Source organism: Triplophysa rosa, linkage group LG23 (assembly GCF_024868665.1).
Source record: "Triplophysa rosa linkage group LG23, Trosa_1v2, whole genome shotgun sequence".
NCBI lineage: Eukaryota > Metazoa > Chordata > Actinopteri > Cypriniformes > Nemacheilidae > Triplophysa > Triplophysa rosa.
In genome coordinates, this window is record NC_079912.1 from 6,398,076 (window position 1) to 6,418,661 (window position 20,586).

At 37.0% G+C, this 20,586-nt stretch overlaps 1 protein-coding gene across 5 annotated transcripts; it reads left to right on the plus strand.

Moving 5' to 3' along the window:
* Window positions 1-1,007: 1,007 nt before the first annotated feature.
* On the plus strand, window positions 1,008-11,609 carry LOC130547228 (NLR family CARD domain-containing protein 3-like). 5 transcript variants are annotated; one of them, XM_057322997.1, is made up of 12 exons: window positions 1,008-1,067; window positions 1,272-1,533; window positions 2,165-2,238; window positions 2,409-2,525; window positions 2,779-2,886; window positions 3,470-3,550; window positions 4,075-5,865; window positions 6,662-6,835; window positions 7,583-7,756; window positions 9,760-9,933; window positions 10,351-10,524; window positions 10,752-11,609. In XM_057322997.1, exons 3-12 carry the CDS (start codon window positions 2,189-2,191, stop codon window positions 10,840-10,842), a joined length of 2,934 nt encoding a protein of 977 aa, XP_057178980.1. In that variant the 5' UTR covers window positions 1,008-1,067; window positions 1,272-1,533; window positions 2,165-2,188; the 3' UTR covers window positions 10,843-11,609. The 5 variants fall into 5 exon arrangements, with proteins under 5 accessions (XP_057178980.1, XP_057178979.1, XP_057178981.1 ...); XM_057322996.1 differs by having other exon boundaries at window positions 1,048-1,533; XM_057322998.1 differs by lacking the exon at window positions 2,779-2,886 and having other exon boundaries at window positions 1,048-1,533.
* Window positions 11,610-20,586: the final 8,977 nt, after the last annotated feature.

Below are 20,586 nucleotides of genomic sequence, written 5' to 3' on the forward strand. Positions count from 1 at the left end.
ATTTTGTTTGTATAGACCTCTAATTTTAAGTGCCACCTTATGGATTTTTTTATTGTAGCAATATTTCATAAATACACAAGTTACAAGTATACTTGAAGAGTAGACAAAGTAACAAACGTTCAAGGAACTCATCTGTATATTACATCTACATTATCTTTACATCACCCTTTGTTGCATTCTTGCAGACATCATTATCATCTGACATTATTATAGTCATAATGAACAAGATAATAAATGATACACAACTGACACGCATGTGTATGCTTGTACTAGTCTATTGTATTTTATTTATAATAAGAGAAAAATCAAATTTCTGATATGACTAATATAACTCTGATCTTGTGCTTAAATGAGGTTTTCACCTGTGATAAATTACAGTGAGGAAAATCATGTATGATGTCCACAGGCATTTTTAATATTTTTAAGCAGAATAATAAACATTGCCCCTCATATGCATTTGTTATATTTGGTTTATTCCACACATAACTCACATACTAAAAGATCTATACACGACATGACTGGTAACAAATCCTGAAAGGTTAATTTGATCTTTATTTAAAAACGCGAATATCGCCATCATCCGGTCATAATGCAGAAACAGACATTTGAACTGTTAAACAGTAAAAATATATGAAAGGTTTTGTCATTAACCCAGTTTGTGCAGATATGACAAATATTGATTAAAACATATATTATACTTTAGTTTACAAATAACATCAAGATAAATGAGGTCAGGTGTATAAAGTATTATTAGAATTAATACTTTTTTATTTCGCAAATTAATTAACCATTAACATCGGCAATGTTGAAGCATTGTATACATTACAGATTGTTAATGATGATGGTGATATAAATTGATCTCTCATCTCAGATAAATTCATAAAGACCGGAAGGCGATCCTGTTTTGACTGTGCTGCTTCTGAACATTGGGCAAGTAATGCACCCTTCACGTGCTGTCGTAAATTTGATAATTCCTACTTGTGATGTCATGATTCCGAGCTGGTTGTGTTCAGGTGTTTGTTGTCGGAAAGACTGGAGGACGCCAGATTCATGGGAAATGTTATATGGTAATAATAGTTTTCAACCGTACATCCTACTGTATAGTTTTACTAGTTCAGCTATTCTGGAATATTGGTGAAATACGCTATTTTCGCAGTGTATAAAACATACAGTATGCTTCAAACGGTTATTCATATATGTAAATATGTACTGTTTTTACGACAAGACAATGAAGCTGCTGCGGAAAAACTAATCAATCTTTTCTGTCACAGTAGAGATCCTTCTCCCATCCGCCACGTTGATTGTGTAAGGCCCGCCCATCTCGGGAACTCGGGTTTCAAAATTATTTCCCAACTTTCCAGTGGGAAACGCGACATCAGAGGGCGTTCATGTACAATTTTTAATTCCGCAACTCACATTTCCGATAATTCCGAGAGCACGTGAAGAAATCATAATTTACACAGTTCATCTGACTGTGACTGAAGGGGAAGTGAAAGAAAATGTTTATTGTTTATCTTCTGACATTTTAAGCAGGTAAAGTCGATATATAACGTTAGCTATGTGGAGTATCAAAAGTTTATTATAATTCTTTATAAAAGCATATGTAGGTATTTATTTGGTGTAAACGTTGGAGGATTTGAAGAACGTGAAACTCAGCTGAGTGTTTTTTACGCTTTTTACTTCCTCATTCTTTCTCCAAAAGACCGTTTCTTTCTTTCATATTTGAAGAGTTCAGATGATTGCAAATAAATATTTTAATAATATATTTTAAATTCAGAACGAATATGTTATTGATGAGTGATTTCAATTTAATGGCAATGAATATGTCCTCTTTGCCAACAAAGTGAAATAACTTTTAATGTATAAACCAGAGCCTGATAAAAATATATATTTTTTAAATAAAATGTCAGTACAGCACCAGAGTCTTTTGCATCTGACCTCTTCATTTGTTTCTTGGTTGTTCTGTGTGTTATTCTCCGAAAGAAACACACTTTGTGTGTTAATATTGTGTTAATGTGAGTAGCTAATATTGTGTAGTTAGTTGAAGTGTGAAACAGTCGTTTCTTGAACACTCAGGAATTATTAATCTGAATTATAATGGCTGTTTATTCACTTTGTGAATGTCTGTATGTCATTTTGATTCAGTGTCTCTTGTGTATATCAGATTCACCTCTTTTGCAGTTCCTTCATGAACGAAACACAAACATCCCCAGATGGAGGTTTCTGTACAGGATGCAGGTACTTTCTAATTAAATATTATTTTAATTATTGAAAAAGAAAACAGTTTCCTTGTCCAGTCTTTGTTTTCAATTTGGCCCCCTTTATGTGTAAATAAGGAATCCTTTATAATAGTAAAAAATGAGCAATAATTACTGTAACTAAAGTATTAAATCTATTGTGTTTTATAGTTCAGTTCATCAGAAGAGATCAGACTCATCTGACATCAGTTGTGTGTCTATGAAGAGTGACTCGTCTATAGATGTGCCACTCAAATTTAGTCATGGACATACAAGCCCCGCTCTCAGGTATATGAAATAAATCTCTATAACATATGTATTTAGTAAATAAAAAAATTTAGTAAACTAAATTGTATTTAGCATTTTTGCATTGAATTTTTTTTAAAGATATTTAAAATACTTCACGTCTATTTTTCTTTGTTATTTTTAACACAGTGTTTCTCATACAAATATTTAAAACACATAATCTGTTCAATCACAGACACATTCCTTCAAAAGCAGCGATTCACGACAGGATTAACTGTAATCTGTTGTGTTATAGTTCAGTTCATCAAAAGAGATCAGTCTCACCTGACATCAGCTGTGTGTCTATGAAGAGTGACGAGTCTATAGATGTGCCACTCAAATTTAGTACAAGCCCTGCTTTCAGGTATAACCTTTATATAAAATATCATTGTAGAATGACTTTTTACACAGTATGAAGATACTTTATTGCACACAACATATGTAAACACACCTGTAATGCGTAAAAGTGGGTAGAATTATTCCAACCTGATCTCACGGGAATTCATAACTATTTTACGAGATGGTTAATTCGTATGAATTCGTACGCTGTGAAACGTACAAAAACGTACGATTACTAGCAAAAAAGCAATACTGAAGCCCCACCCATAACACTTCCCCTAAACTTAATGTCACTGGCGCGAAAGCAAATCCTACTAAAATGTACGAGATCATACGATTTCATACGAATTAGCCAAAATTAGCCACCTTGTAAAATAATTCTGTTTTTGCCATGAGATTATGTTGATTATTCAATTATCAAAAACAAGCAATCTTTCTGTGACTGGCTGACATCCAGTAAATCTTCAAAAAAAACCACAAAGAGTAGGATTAATTGTATTACAATTGTGCCCGAATATGTACATTCACTAATGTATACATACTGTGACTAAAAGATATAAGATATTGACAAAAAGCCTCTTGTGTTGATTTTCTTGTTTGACCTCCAGACCATTCGTAACAGAACCCATCTGTAGGAAGTTGGAACATCAACCACAAGACTTTAATGAAGATGTGAATGCTGGATTCAGGTAAATTGTAGGATTTGATTTGCTTTGTGAGATGCTACACACAATACTCAAACACATTTATTAAACCTGCTGATGTCCAATGTTTTAAGACGCAACAAAAATACACTCTAAAAAATGGTGCTATATAGCACTAAAAGTGGTTCTTGGCTCGTAATCATAGGGGAACCACATTACGTGCTATCTAGAATCATATCTTTCTGCTTCAGTGGTTCTTTAGAGGTTCTTCCACGGTTCTTTGGGATGACTGAGGTGCTATATAGCATCGCTTCTGTATAAAGAACCCATTAAGCCCCGGTATGGTTCTTCAGCGGTTCTATAGAGCGCCTTAGTCATCCCAAAGAACCGCTGAAGAACCACTGAAGTACCCCTGAAGCACCAAGATATGGTTCTATATAGCACTTAAAGTGCTTCCCCTTTGATTATAAGCCAATAACCTACTATATAGTACCAACCTACTATATAGTACCATTTTTTTGCATTTACTTCTACAATTTATGTAAATATTTGGTATTATTATATTACAGCCATAAGTCTAATCTTACTGAAGTCCTCAACATATTCAGATCAAATCTGAGGAAGAACTTTGAGTGTTTGTGTGAGGGAACATCACAGCAGAGAAACCCAACACTGCTAAATGAGATCTACACAGAGCTCTACATCACAGAGAGTGAAAGTGGAGAGATCAGTGATGAACATGAGGTGAGACAGATTGAGACACAATCCAGGAGAGCAGCAACAGAGGACACACCAATCAAATGCAGTGACATCTTTAAACCTTTACCCGCACAATACAAACCCATCAGACGTGTGCTGACTAAAGGAGTCGCTGGCATTGGAAAAACTGTCTCTGTGCAGAAGTTCATTCTGGACTGGGCTGAAGGGAAAGCGAATCAGGACGTCCACCTCATATTTCCACTTCCTTTCAGAGAACTGAATCTGATGCAGGACAAAACACTCAGTCTTTTAGATCTTCTTCATCTTTTCTTCCCTGAGACAAAAGAAATAGAAATCTCCAGTGGTGAATATAAAGTGTTGTTCATCTTTGATGGTCTGGACGAGTGTCGACTACATCTAAACTTCCACAACAATCCGAGTTTGTTGGATGTAAATGAATCGGCTTCGGTAGACGTGATGCTGACAAACCTCATGGCGGGGAATCTGCTTCCCACTGCTATCATCTGGATCATCTCCAGACCAGCAGCAGCTGATCTCATCCCGTCTGAGTGTGTTGATCGAGTCACAGAGGTACGAGGCTTCACTGACAAACAGAAGGAGGAATACTTCAGCAAGAGAATCAGCGATGAGAGTCTGGCCAACAGGATCATATCACACCTCAAATCATCCAGGAGCCTGTACATCATGTGTCACATCCCAGTGTTCTGCTGGATTTCAGCCACCGTTCTAGAGAGAATGTTGAGTGAAGCAGAGAGTGAAGGAGAGATACCCAAGACTCTCACTGAAATGTACACACACTTCCTGATCGTTCAGACACACATCAAACATCAGAAGGACTATGAGAAGAATGATGAAGACATGATCTTCAAACTGGCCAAACTGGCTTTTGAGCAGCTCGTGAAAGGCAATGTGATCTTCTATGATGAAGACCTGAGAGAGTGTGGCATTGATGTAGCAGAAGCATCAGTGTACTCAGGATTGTGCACTCAGATCTTCAGAGAGGAGTTTGGCTTGTATCAGGGGAAAGTTTACTGCTTTGTTCATCTGAGCATTCAGGAACATCTCGCAGCTCTTTATGCTCACCTCTCGTTCACAAACAACAACAGAAATGTGTTTAAACCCGGATTGTTTTCTAAGATTTTGGATATGATAAAAAATGAGATTTTACTATCTGAGCTGCATCAGAGAGCTGTAGATGAAGCTTTACAGAGCAAGAATGGACATCTGGACCTGTTCCTGCGTTTTCTTCTGGGTCTCTCACTAGAGTCCAACCAGACTCTCTTACGGGATCTACTTACAAAGATGAGAAGATGCTCGTACAAGAAAGAGGAAACCATTGACTACATTAAACACAAGATCAAGAGGAATCTGTCTCCAGAGAAATCCATCAATCTGTTTCACTGTCTAAATGAACTGAATGATGATTCACTGCTTCAGGAGATTCAACATTATGTGACATCTAGATCGGTGGCGCAGTCCAAACTCTCCTCTTCACAGTGGTCAGCTTTGGTTTTTGTGTTGCTGATGTCTGAGCAGCATTTGGACGAATTTGATCTAAGTACATTTGTTAGAGGACAAAATACAGCAGATGAGGTTCTTGTGAGACTGCAGCCTGTGATTAAAGAATCTAAAAAGCTTGAGTGAGTAAAACTTACAGCAATCAGTTGACTGTTGAGATAATAATACAATTACTTTAATTATTATGATTTTATTTGGATAATTCGCTGTTTAAAGGCCCAGTGGATGAAAGTTCGCGGCATCTAGTGGTGAGGTTGTAAATTGCAACCAACGGATCACTCCACCCCTCCCCCTCCCTTTCAAAGCACTACGGTGGCTGACACAGGGTGGTCGCGTTTTCGCTTCTTTGCAGAATGAGATAATATATTTACGAAACACGCTCTGTAGAGCAGTTTGTCCGTTTAGAGCTAGTATAGAAATAACATGGTGAATTCCATGCAAGGGGACCCGCTGTGTATGTAGATAGAAATGACTGATTGTAAATAAAAACATAAAGCTTCATTATGTAAGGTCTTTATACACCTCTGAAGACATAGTTATGTATATTATATTGCATTTCTGTCAATAGATCCTCCAAAAAATGACACACCGGACATTGAAGCGAATTCGTCGAACAGAAGAGTATCAAGGGTCTTGTTTCTCTGATGTGGGTGTAAAATAGCTTCAATAGCAATTCTTTGAATTATTTCAGAGATTTGATGTGAATTTTTCAGTATATATGATGTGTGAATTATAAGCAGATAAGTGTAAAGATCTCACATCACAGTTTGAAGCTGTTTATCTAGATTGTGTTATCAACAGTTTTGTTTTGTTTGGAAGACTGTATGTTCTTCAACAACAACTCAAAACTCTTCAGTGTTGTATTCATTATTTTTAATTTTCAGCCACTATGTTTTCATTTACTGCCTTTCATTAAAGGTTAAGTTGGTGTTCTATCACAGCTGAAGGTTGTGTTGCTCTGGCGTCAGCGCTGAGATCAAACCCCTCACATCTGACAGATCTGAATCTGTCTTATAATAATCTGAGAGATTCAGGAGTGAAGCTGATGTCTACTGTACTGGAGAATCCTCGCTGTAAACTGACGTCACTCAGGTCAGATTGTATAAATCTTTCAAAACCCTTTTCAAGCATTCTTCCACTATGAAGTGAATGATAAAAAAGCTGGTTGTTATTGCAGAATAAACCCAGACAGGGTGATCACGACCCCAAGACGAAGAGAAGGATCTTGTATGACACTGAAGGGGTTTATTTTGCGATAACAACCGGCTGGTTAATAAGGCATGTGTAAAGTGTAACAATTTGAAATATTAGCTAATTTGTAACTAATGCAAACCTACAACCAAAAACATCCTAGACACACATTTATGATAAACATGCAATATTCCTTAATTATTAGTAAATATATTCAAATAAATGTTTTTAATTAGGCAATAATTGGATTAGATTTAGGTGGTTGGTATAGCGGAATATCTAACATACCTTGGAATGTTATGACTGACCAGTCTGAATCAAGTATTCTGCAGCACTGTAAAATACGTAAAGATAATATTAATAAATATTATTTGGTCATTGTCATAAGTGTCAGTCATTAGAACCAGATGATATGGGTATTGCATAACTTTAGGTAAATAAAGTGTTTCCTAGGGGAAATAAAAATAGCACATTATGTCTTTATGGGGTTTTTTGAATTTGAAGGGCTATAGAAATGGGTTCGGTCCAGGTGAGGCTTTGCCACATAAATGCTGTTTTCAGTTATATTTCAAATGATGTTTACATTGGTATATATTACCAATCTTATCTATAGTATGTGACTGAAGTGTTTGTCTCTGTTCTTCACAGATTGTGTGGTTGTTCTATCACAGCTGAAGGTTGTGTTGCTCTGGCTTCAGCGCTGAGATCAAACCCCTCACACCTGACACATCTGAATATGTCTGATAATAATCTGAGAGATTCAGGACTGAAGATAATCTCTACTCTACTGGACAATCCTCAATGTAAACTGGAGAAACTGATGTAAGATTGAATAAAACATTCTCTTTGTTCTTCCTTCAACTAATGACTAGTAGATAATACAACTAAAAATAAGTAAATAAGTGAATAAAACTAAACAGGCAGTACTTTACATTAGGGTTCTATTTGTTAATAGTGAATGCGTTAACTAACATAAACTACCAATAGAAAACGTTCTTACAACATTCATAAATCTAAATGCAGTTGATCATTTTATTGTCCATTAACAATTGTTAACAAAACTATTATCTTTTAAAATGACTCAATTTCATATTTAACTGTGGTTGCTTTAAACTTATTGTTCATTGTTAGTTCATGTTAGCATGGAAACAGCTGAGGGAAGAAAGCTGTTCTTGAACCTGCTAGTCCTGATCCAGAGGCTCCTGTAACGCCTCCCAGAGGGTAGGAGGTCAAACAGTCCATGAGCAGGGATGGAGAAGTCTTTTATGATGTTGTGTGCTTTCCTGCGACAGCGTTTCCTGTAAATATCTTCCATGGTTGGAAGTGCCACGCCAACGATGCATTGGGCAGTTTTCACCAGCCTCTGCAGTGCTTTCCAGACTGATAAAGAGTTTCCATACCAGATGGTAATACAGTTGGTCAGGATACTCTCGATGGCACATCGGTAGAAGTGCACCAGATAAAGAGTTTCCATACCAGATGGTAATACAGTTGGTCAGGATACTCTCGATGGCACATCGGTAGAAGTGCACCAGAATTTCTGAAGAGAGATGGTTCTTTTTCAGAGTCCTTAGAAGGAACAGGCGCTGATGGGTCTTCTTGACCAGTGTGGAGCTATTAGTTGACCATGTAAGGTCGTTGAAGATGTGAATCCCTAAGAATTTAAAGCTGGTGACACAGTCCACCACCTCTCCATTGATGTGGATGGGTGCATCACTGTTCTCCTTTCTGATGTCTACTATGAGTTCTTTGGGGTTTTTTAGTATTGAGCAGCAGGTTGTTATCAGTGCGCCATGCAGCCCGACGGTCCACCTCCTCCCTGTAGGCTGACTCGTTGTTCTTGACGAGTCTGATCACTGTGGTGTCATCTGCAAACTTGACAATGATATAAGAGCCATGTACAGGATCGCAGACGTAAGTGAAAAGGGAAAAGAAGAAAGGACTCAGCAAACAGCCCTGTGGTACACCATTAAGAATGAGGGAGTAAGAGCAGTGGTGGTCCAAATGAACTGGGGTCTGTTGGTCAGAAAATCCAATAGCCAATTGCAGAGTGAAATACTAACACCTAAGTCTCTAAGTTTGGTGATAACGTGGATGGAATGCCAGTGTTGAACGCTGAACTAAAATCAAGGAACAACATTCTGGCCTAAAATGTTGTTATTGTCCAAATGAGAGAGGGCAGAGTGCAGCGCTATGGAAATTGCATCTTCCGTCCACCAGTTCTCACGGTAAGCAAATTGGTGAGGGTCCAGTGTGGATGGGAGATGCTCAAAGCACTCAGCGATGATGGAGGTAAGCGCTATTGTGTGGTAATCATTAAGTCTTGTTGTGGGAGAGTTTTTTGGTAGTGGCACGATAGAAGTAGTCTTAAAGCAGGTGGGCACCGTAGCTCAGCCTAGGAACAGGTTGAATAAGTCTGTCAAAACCCATGCCAGCTCACCAGCACATGTCCTGAGGACGCGTCCATGGATGCTGTCTGGCCCTGCAGTTTTCCGTGCATTAAGTGAAAGAATGTTTCTGTGGTGATTTTCTGCAAACTGAAAAAGGGGGTCAGATGTCATGAGGAGGGTTCAGTTGAGGGGGTCCGGCCTATGAGGGGCAGCTTTCTCAGCAGTTTGTGGTAAGAGAAATAGAGACTGATCACCTGAATACAGTACAGACGATGTCCACATTTAAAGACTTTTAATTTCTCATGACCTGCTGTCTTACACTTATCATGACTGTGATCATCTTCATGTCTGATTCAGTTCAGAGTCTGAATCATCATTCATCACATCTGCGTGTCTGAACTGACAGACCGAATTGTTTGGCTCTGTTCTTTACAGGTTGGAGCGTTGTTCTATCACAGATGGAGGTTGTGCTGCTCTGACTTCAGCTCTAAAATCAAACCCATCACACCTGAGAGAACTGAATCTGTCTGATAACTCTCCAGGAAATTCAGGAGTGAAGCTGATCTCAACTGTCCTGGAGAATCCTCACTGTAAACTGGAGAAACTGGAGTAAGAGTATGCTCTGATGCTCAGACAGAAATCACATAACGATTATAGTGAGACTCTGGAGACCATAACATCTGTAATGGATTTACAGTGTATCATTTAAATCTCAGTGATTAGTATTAGTGTTTGATAACAGAAACGTAATTTTATTCATAAACATTATTCAAAATCATTCAGAATGAGACACATATAACAAAAAATGTTGTGATGTCTGATAGAAAGAATCCAATTTGATTACTATTAATATAAACATAGAGACTAGTTCATTTACTTTAAAATCTCACCAATGTGTTTCATGAAAAAACAAACACACATCAATGAAAATAAAATAAAAATGTACATAAACACTAAATATCACAAGAAGAGAAACATATTCAACTCACTGTAGATTTGATCTATCTGTGTCTCTGTTCTCTACAGGTTGAGGAAGTGTAATATCACAGATGAAGGTTGTGTTGCTCTGTCTTCAGCTCTGAGTTCAAACCCCTCACACCTGCGACATCTGGATCTGTCTGATAATTATCTGATATATTCAGGAGTGAAGCTGATCTCTACTCTACTGGAGAATCCTTGCTGTAAACTGGAAAAACTGGAGTAAGTTTGTCTCCGTGTGAAAGAAATGTTTCAGTACATTAGTGTCAGTACAGTATTGAACACTTTTAAACTACTGCTTTTTCCAGCTGTGCAAGTTTTATGTTTCTCGTTCACAACTGCTTAGCAAATAAATAAACAATCATGATACGATCAAATGAACAGTATGAAGATGAATGAAATGATCAGTAAAGTTTGTGTACTAAAGAGTGTGGTGTTGTTCTTCACAGCTTGAGGTTCTGTGACATCAAAGATGAAAGTCGTGCTGTTCTGGAATCAGCTATGAGATCAAACTCTCACCTGAGAGAACTATATTACTGAGACATTACAATATACTGCAATATAAAAAATGATCATTTCCATTGCTGTTCAAGTTGAACAAGCCTGTATATACATGTATGTATTATACGCAATAATGTTACATCATGATTGATGAATAGTGATTGTTAAATCCTACAGATTTTTATTAAATCGACAGGAGTTAGTGGGTGTGGGGATGTTCTCAGCATCACATCACTGCCCACATCTAGTGCTTCATCTTTCATTTTCACTTTAATGAACTACATTTATTTGTTCGAGTGACATTAACATACCTCTGATGCGGCACAAAGTTACTAGTGTTTTTCAGTATTGTTTATGAAGTTATTCAGTGTACTGCTCTGTTTGTTGTTTTAAATATTGTAACGATTTCCTCACATTTAATTTTAATTTTAAAAGCGTGTGACTCAAAGATGAAAGTTTTAATCTCATCAACAGTAAAGGCTTTAAGCAGTAGTTTAAAATTTCATTCAGTCTGTCTTGCAGTAACGCTGTTCCACCAAACAGGAGGCGCTGTTGAGCAGTAGTTCCACACTGTCTCCATCCCTAATATCCAAACAGGGTCATCCAAAAAATATTACACTTGTTTAAAAACCTACAAATGTTTTTATTTATTAACATTTGAGGTAAGTAACCTAATTAACCTAAACTAATCAACCAATGGCATGACATGTTTTATTGTCCTTTATTCATTGCACTCTAATTTGTGAAAATGTTTCCTTAAAATACTGCAGTAAAATAAAAAAATACACACAAATTAAAGGAATTGTTCTCCCAAAAATAAAAATCTTGTCATTATTTATTCACCCCCGTGTCGTTTAAAACATATGTATGACTTTTTCAAATCTTTTGAGAAATAAGTTTAAAAAAGGGTCTAAGATTTCTAAGGACCAGAAGATGTTTTTTTTAAATAATAATTATATTTATAATTATAATTGATTGCATTTTCTTTTTCGGTGGACTATTCCTTTAAGCAGTTTCAAAATCTTTATTAAAAAAACTGATAGGAATTATTCCCAAGTCAACGTATTTGTAGGTGTTTTGTAGCAAAAGGGAATTTACAGTCTCACATACAGTACCAGTCATAAAAAAGTATTATAATTTAAGTGTTAGAGTGTTTAACCCAAAGTCAAAATAGCCTTCTAATAATCCTGTCTTGTTGGCTTTTGCTCATGGTTCTGGACCAAACTATTTAAAATGAACCTTTAATTAAAACAAGTTATGGAGGTCATGAGGTGCAGATTAACATTTCCAGACAATATCTTAAATATGACATCATTTAAAGACATTGCTTTTGCACTCTGCGGCTAATAGGTCAGTTTAATCCTATTGTCTCTTCTGTATAGGAGAAGGGATGGAAGAAGAAATCCTGCAGAAATGCTTACCGCACCATATAGCAGATTCAGGTAGTGACAGTTTCACAAATTACAATGCAGACAATAAATACGGTCTATGAACAATGTTTAATGACAGCAGAAATGTCAGCATAATACAATATTGCAGTGAGGTTATTGCTGTGTGTGCATATCGCCATATCAACAGGGAGACGGTATTCACTTCACTGTGGGGAAATGGATGGCACACATAAAAATAAACTTGTGAGCAAAAACCGAGGCTCATTATAGCTCAGCAAATGTATTAAATACATATTCTGAATGTTGGATTGAAATATTGAAAATTCAAGGAATCTGAATATTCTTAATGCTGCATTTTTATACACCAATAGTGACAATGCCTGTTAAGCTCCAAAAGGACAGAAACGCACATTATCTTTTACATTTATGTACTGTATATGACAGATTATTTTATGTGAAGTGATTTAAACTGCAGTATATACATTTTATCAGTATGACTTATGCGCCATGTCTTTTGAAGCTAGAGAAGAGCTTTGTGTGGAAAACAAAATTTGTTTTCATTGCAAATCTTGCCTTGCATTTAAAAACGGATAAATACATTTCAGTCTGTCTCTTACACAAAACTATTACTTAGTTTCATGACTTACAGACTTCTTTTGCTGTGTTTTAATGGATTGTATTGCTCTTGTGTGCATTGAAAGATCACCGAAAAAAAATAACAGGAACAATTTAATTTTTGCCTGAATTATTCCTTTAACAGTTGTAATCTCCATAATGGAAATGGAAGCTTAATGTGAAGGTTTCTGTAGCTTCTTGCAGTCTGCAAAGTTTGATAAGTGAAAGAAAAACGAGACAAAGTCTCTCTTGCCAGGATGCATTACACCACACATCAGCAGAAGCAAATCCTCATCAGGAAGTGAAATCTTTTCAGGAACTGAAATAGGACTGAAGAGGAAAACTGATCAGCAGTATAAACTACAACAATAGCTTACGGTTATATTAAAGTCTTCACACTGAGAATCTGAAAGAAAGTATTTTATCTACAGATTTCATTTCCAGGAAAACAGGAAATAGTTCATCCTAAATGAAAGCGGTGTACTCATTTACTTACCCTCATGTCACTTCATAGAATGTTTTTTGATTGTTTTAAACAAAATGAGATGTTTATAGGAAAGTGGACGTGTGCCGTATATTCAAAATCTTTTAAAGCCATATGATTTATGAGTCCCAGTCCCTATTCACATTCATTTGGACAAAAGAAGCTAACACACCGAAGAAAGCATTATCCGAAACGTCTGTGTCTTTATCCACCAATGATTGAATAAAACACCAACATACGTTTGTATCTCACGTTTGTATGAAAAAAGCTTGGAAATGATCTATAGAGGAAAACGTGAAGTCATATGGTTTCAAGCATTAGAATAAATAACTTTATTTATTTATACGTTTGGAGCAAACCATTTGAGAAAATGTGACCAGTACCAGTTATAAAACAATTGTTTTCCAAAAAGCTTTTATAAAGTGAAGAAACATTGTTACATAACAGCATACCAACTGTTAAAAACAGAAGTTTGTGTAACACTAGCAATGGCGTTTACAATGACAAAACGTCAGCACAGAGGCATATGTCATTGTGATTTGCGGCCCTTTCTTGTCAGCCATACAATCTGTCTCTATCCTGTCTCCAGCAGCACAGAATCCTCATCCTTGAGATGACGTGGAAAGGACATAAGGCGTCTTCTCTCCTCATTTAAATCTTGAATGACATTTATTGAAATCAGATCAGCAGGTTTGCATTTCCATATCTAAGTGAATTGCACTGAATAGGACGAAAATGTCATGAAGAGTTAGACGTTGTGGTAGGTCGTGGCTACTGCTGCCTTGGCATTTGAAATGGAGTCTGATTGGGTTCACTGGCTGTTTTGTCTTGTTGGCTCCATCTAAAGGCTTGCTTCATTGTCCGACGCTTTTGCTTGATATTTCATGTCTTTGTTCTTTATATTGTGCTCTGGGACAGAGGTCATGAACCCTTCAGCTTAATAAAATGATTGCTTTCTGCTTTTTCCGAGTCTGTCACTGATAATGTGTACCTCTTGATGTCTGCACAGGTGCAGTTCCTATTTTAGCCACCATGGGGCAGTATGGGATTTCGAGGTGGTGAGGAGAGCTTCAGCGCTCAACATTTTACGAATAAAAATCATGCCATTTCTGTGGAGTTTTAGCATTGACTGTTCATGACATTTAACTAGACTGTACGTATTTTTCCGTATATGTAAAATAAGCAATAATGAGTTTGTGTATCAGTCCTACAGTGCTAAGGAGGAAAATTGTTCAGAGATTCACCCTTTTCTACAAGATCTTTTTACATGAGTTCTCAGAATATGTTTCATTTACATAATTTTCTCCTCACAGACACGTGTGAGAGAAACCCAGAGGAAATTTGTATTTCTGAGGTTGCTCTTTCATGGCTCTGATGGTTCGATGGAGTTCTCATTTGTGTTTTTAGTATCCGACTTTCTCCTAAAATTGCTTAGGGTGAATACAAATAGAAAGAAATGAGGAAAAAATGAGAGAAAGAAAGAAAGTGTTCAAAGACATGAAGAGTATGGAGGTGTAAAAGAGGTCAAATAATCTGGTTTTGGGCAAATTTGATGAAAAATGAATTCATACTGAGATCTTGTCAAGCTCAGTTTCATCTATGAGATATCTTCTAAAACAAAGATCTTTTGTGATATTTTTGACTCTTTTTCTCAGTAGAAATATCTGAGAAAGTTCCCCCCAAAATGAAAATTCTGTCATCATTTACTGACCCTCGAGTTGTTCCGGATTTCTTTCTTTAAATTTCTTTATTTCGTTATGGGGTACCATTGACTACCATATTAGAACATTTTTGTCAAAAGTTCCCCACAACGGTTTGCTTTCCTACATTCTTCGAAATTGTTCTGTTGAACACAAAAGAAGACAAGAAATGTACAAAGCAATTTTGGTAGTCAATGGTGGCCAAGAACTGTTTAGTTACAAGCATTTGTCCAAATATCTTTCTCTGTGTTCATCAGAATAAAGACATTTATACAGATTTGAGTAAAAGACTTTTCATTATTGGGTGAACTGTCCCTTTAAAGGCTCACACAGCTGTCTGGGTTGTAATCTGAATCTGATCTGAATTATAATGTAAAAACAAATGTCTGGCTTGGTACTTCACATAGTGACGTGCTACTTTCCAAATGAGAGCCGACATTTCCTGTTTTGCACTACAAGTATGAAAATGTGATGAGGTCTGTAAGTAAACGTCCTCAACTAATGTCCCATCATTATTCTCGCGTTTATTAAATTAAGATGCATGATTAATGGCCAGTTTAGATTGCTGCGGATATTTTGTAAATGAATGCTTCACTGAACTGGCTGTTTCATTAACTTCTGACCTCCGAAGCACCCGTTATATTGTCTTCACTGCAATTCGGAATAAGACGGACCTCCGAGTTCAGAGGTGTTGTTATTCTTTTTTTAATCAGCCATGGCTTTCATTCCCCGGTCTGAAATGTGAGGTCTTAAAGCCTAAAACTGCTACTTTCCCTCATCCTGCAAATGCTAGGCTTGACACTATAAAACCCACAGATGAGAAAACCTTAAATCTTTCAAGCTTGAGTTTTCCCGGTTATGCATTTAGCAGATTTAAACTAGGGCTGGGCAAAAAAAATCGAAAAATCGATTAATCGTTTTTTCAACAGATCAATTCAATATCGATTCTCAAAAGCTGTGAATAGATTTTTTTCTTTCATATTTACGCAAGCACTGACCATTCATTTAAATTAATGTTATTGCTACTACTATCCACTAGATGTCACTTTTCTTTTTACAACGGGTGGATGTTACAACCGGGTATGGAATTCCAAACCTGGGATCCGGGTGTGTCGTGTGAATTTAACATCACCTTCATATAAAAGGCAGCGGTTCACATGATTGCAGCCTCTATTTACAGCTATTTTTGTGAAAATTTAAATCTTAAATCTTAAATTTAAAATAACTGTTCTGTTTCAATATACCCAAGTGTTTTAGAGTTTAATATGCAGGTTTGTGGCTCTTCATTTCATTTTTTAATTCACCATTGTAATGTGATATTTACTGATCTTTTTTTAGAAATATCTATAGGATTTGTATTAAATCTATACCCAGATAGCAAGCAACCATTGAATCAATGTTAAAAAATGGTTAATTTGTCAATGTTAATTGCGTTGAATCAATATCACTTTTGCACCTGCAATTTGTTGAAAAAATGTTGAAATTTCAACAAATCACAATTATATTATAACTCTTGTATTTTAATGTTAAGTTTTCTTTAACTGGTCATGTTTAAAAGTAAACTTTTCAAAACATCTCTTTCTCTATCAATGTATAAGTGTTCTTATTAAAGCACTACTGTAAACATTGAAAGTGGTAAAAGAGTTGCCTGATCACAATAATGGTGATTTGTTTAAATAAAAAAAAAATGTCTACATTAATTGCAGGTGCAAAAGTGATATTGATTCAATGCAATTAACATTGACAAATCAACTATTTTTTAATATTGATTCAATGGTTGCTTGCTAATCATTGACTCGAATCGAGAATCGAATCGAGAGCTTGTGAATCGGAATCGAATCGAATCGGAACATCAGAATCGATACCCAGCCCTACTTTTAAACATTATTTCTCCTTAAATTGCCGAGATTTATTTTTTCATATCAATAACCCACAGCCAGTTTTGTAATGTGGTGATCAACCAAAGACACTAACACCAAAAATGGTTTTAAAAGCTCACATGGCAATTTCAGGTAAAATGCCTAATATTAAAGGCAGTCATCAAAATATCATAATGGTTTATTAACGTGACGTGAAATTACCCCGGCGTGATTTTACAACACTTACCACAGAATAACCTACATTAAAGCACAGGCTTTTCTCCTAATAGTTAAATGTAGGTCATTTACGCACATCGATACATTGATACACAGCTTGAGATGCGAGATTTCCGACTCTGCCGTCTCTCTGAAGGAGAACTGCTGGGAAGAGAACTGGGGCTCGCATAAATGAATATGAATGCACCTCACCTCTATATAATCAGCCCGCAAGAAGCACTGATTGTCCTCCTCCCAGCACCCCGGTGAATTTTAAACAGCAGTTTAAGCCCCGTAATTCACCTGGGAGAGAAAATCTCAACACATTACCTGGAAAGAGCCATCACGCTATCACTCAAGTCCTACCGCTGGGAGTTTCGGCTGAGCCCTCTTTCTGTACCCCGCTCCCAAGAGCTTAAGAGCCGGTAATATGGACAGATGTGCTATGTAAAACTAGACCACTGGTCTGTTTCTCTGGGGTTAAGCTATAGGAGTCAAGCCTGTGCTGCGTGCTGTAGGTCACCGGTCAATAAAACGACATTATCTTCCGGGGAGACGTTGTCTGTGTTTATTGCGTGTCATCTGTAAATGTTCCAGATGGTGATCTTGTGGATATCATGTATTCGTAGCTTTATGATTTTTGTGCCCCATTTTTCTCTCGTCCACCCGAGTTCTCCGTCCGGCCTCGATGACCTCACCCCGCCTGGAAATCTGACAGAGCTGTATATTCCCATTTCAGAGATGATGTTAACATCGCTTATTGTATTGGCAGCTGTCAATGCCAATATGGCGCGATAGGGCGAGTCAGTGTTTCACACAATATTCCAATCTAATTATAATGCTTTGCTTTCTGCGTGTGTCTCGTGTCACACAGAAGAGGAGAGGACACTGTGGAAACGCCAAGACGTGCCCACTTTTTAAAGGAAAGTGTTTGGACACAATCTGGGCCATGTTTAAAGGAAACGTTCATCTAGAAATGTATATCATTTGCACATCCTCGTAGCTCATATGAATATTTTTTATTGCTCACTTCCATTAAATAAAAGTACAGCAGTGGCCAAAAGTGATGCCCAGTTTTATAAGATTGATGTCTTTGCTGTTTATCCAAATGTATTGGTGAAGACATATTGAAAGAACACTGTGTATTCATGTTGAATGGTTGTGTTCGGTGTCACGGTCTGGCAGAAAGAACCCAAATGCAGGCAGCAGTGAAGGGGTTAACAGATACTTTATTTTAACAAAGAAACAAAAACAGAAACTAAAACACCCACGATGGGGAAAAACCCAGAAAACAAGATAACATGCAGCAGACAGAACACAGATGAACTAAGACAGGGTAAACTGAATAACACTAGACAAACGCTAAACAACAGACTTACAAAACTCGACTTGACTTGACTTAGAATATTTTAACAGAACACTGGTACGGACAGGAACAAGAACAACGAACGAGCCCAGGACAAAGAAACAAGAGGGTATATATAGGGAACACAAACGAGGGATAACGACACAGGGCAGGTGTGGGTAATCAAACACTTAGGGAAGGATAACGAGGAAACGAGATGGCGGGAACAGAGACTAGACACTGGAAAAACACATGAGAGGCATAAACATCTCATGGTTTTCCCACATAAAACCCAAGAACTCTGCCCCGATCCCACCACACGACTAGAATTTCATAAACAAGACGGTGGGACCGTGACAGTTCGGAGTGTAAACTAAAGTTAAACTTTGCAAAGAATTTAGGGATGCTTGACAAGACAATTACAAGCAACACATGCACAACGTTTATAGAGGAGAATGACTACAAAATATTACCACACAAGAGAGTTAAAGTCACCACGAAATCAAAGTTTAATATGGTTATTTTTATAGAATATTGTTGATTTATCTGTGCGCTTTTTTAATTCATGTGCCCTCATTATCTTTGATCAAAAACATAGGCCTTTCTCAATATGCGTTCTTCAGCGGTCTTGTGTCCTCGGTTCCAATAGTCAAGAACACAAGAACAGAGACACATGAAAGTACCCGGATGTGTTCTTGATATCAAGGATGCATCGAATTCAGACTTGCATGTTCTGAACCCACTTGAAGTCCCATAAGTCATTGCGGCACGTCCATCAGAGTTCGGTCTTCCGAGGGTGCCTCGCAAGACCGGTCTCCGCGAGAACACAAGTCCGTTCTTTGCGTTCTTGGAATTGAGAAAAACAACAAAACCCCTTTCGAAACAACTTCAGGTCCTGTCACGAGTTATGGCGTGAGGGCGTGGGGTCACACTTTACTTTAAGGTCCAGTTCTCGGTTTTAGTAAACTATTAACTATGACTTTTGCTTAGTTAACTCTTAATTTGTTGCTTATTAATAGTTAGTAAGGTAGTAGGGTTCGGTATTAGGTGGGATTAGGGAAGGAGAATATGGTCATGCAGAATATGTGCTTTATAAGTGCTTATAAACAGCCAATATGCTAATAATAGGCATGCTAATAAGCAACTAGTTAATAGTGAGAATTGGTCCTTATACTAAAGTGTTACCCTTTTTTTCTCATTGCAGAAGCTGTTTCACTCGGATATACGTCATGATTTCTGTTTTATGCCGACTTTGACAAATAATAACAGACAAATTGGAAGTTTTGTATGTTTGCTTTATTTCCTGTGTGCTTTTGTGTTTTTAGATGCGTTTATGTGCTTTCGAATAGAACTCATATTCCCTAATATCTTGTAGTTTGTCGTTTTCGCAAATAATTTTGTCCAATAAATATCTTAAAAGTTGAGTGTTTCGTCCATTTTGTGCCATACACCTCATATTTTGATGGTTTAATCTATTATGAGCTGAATTATGAGCCAATGTATTTGAATATTCTCCCTTCGGACATCACTTTTAGTCACTACTGTTTGCCCAGGGGTTGATTTCTCTGATATTTTGTCACAAATTGTCACTTGCTAGCGGAACAAGGTAGATTCCAACATGGATATGTTGCCTGACGTGACCTTACCCACGCAAACCACAAACATTGTAAAAAATATGTCCCAGACCACCATAAATACAGCTTTACTTGTTGCGACGTTAAACTTGTTTTTTTTGCCGACCACAATTGATGTGCTGTGAATTATTGGCTGCTGAGAGCATAAAACCGTAGACAATTTTTTTCATTGACATTTGGAAGAGACATTTAAAAAATTGTCCATTTCCCCGTTCATGCCATGGTAATAATTCCGCATGAATGGTAATATTCTATTTCTGGTGAAGTTTTGTTTACTTTTGTAAAATTTTCATCATTGTTTCGGTTAAAAATCACTGATTTATAGGTCTTTTTTTCTTAGAGGAAACTGAGGAATGTCTTGGCCTTCTGAGTCACCTATACCTACATTTTTCTCATTCACTGATTCCAAAACTGAACTGTACAGCATCGGCGCCTCTTCAATTCGCTATACAGAGACATTACAGATAAACATTAAACATAGATGTAGTACTTTCTCGCAGGGCAGCGCATCTGTTCCATGCAAATTGTCCCATCCGTAT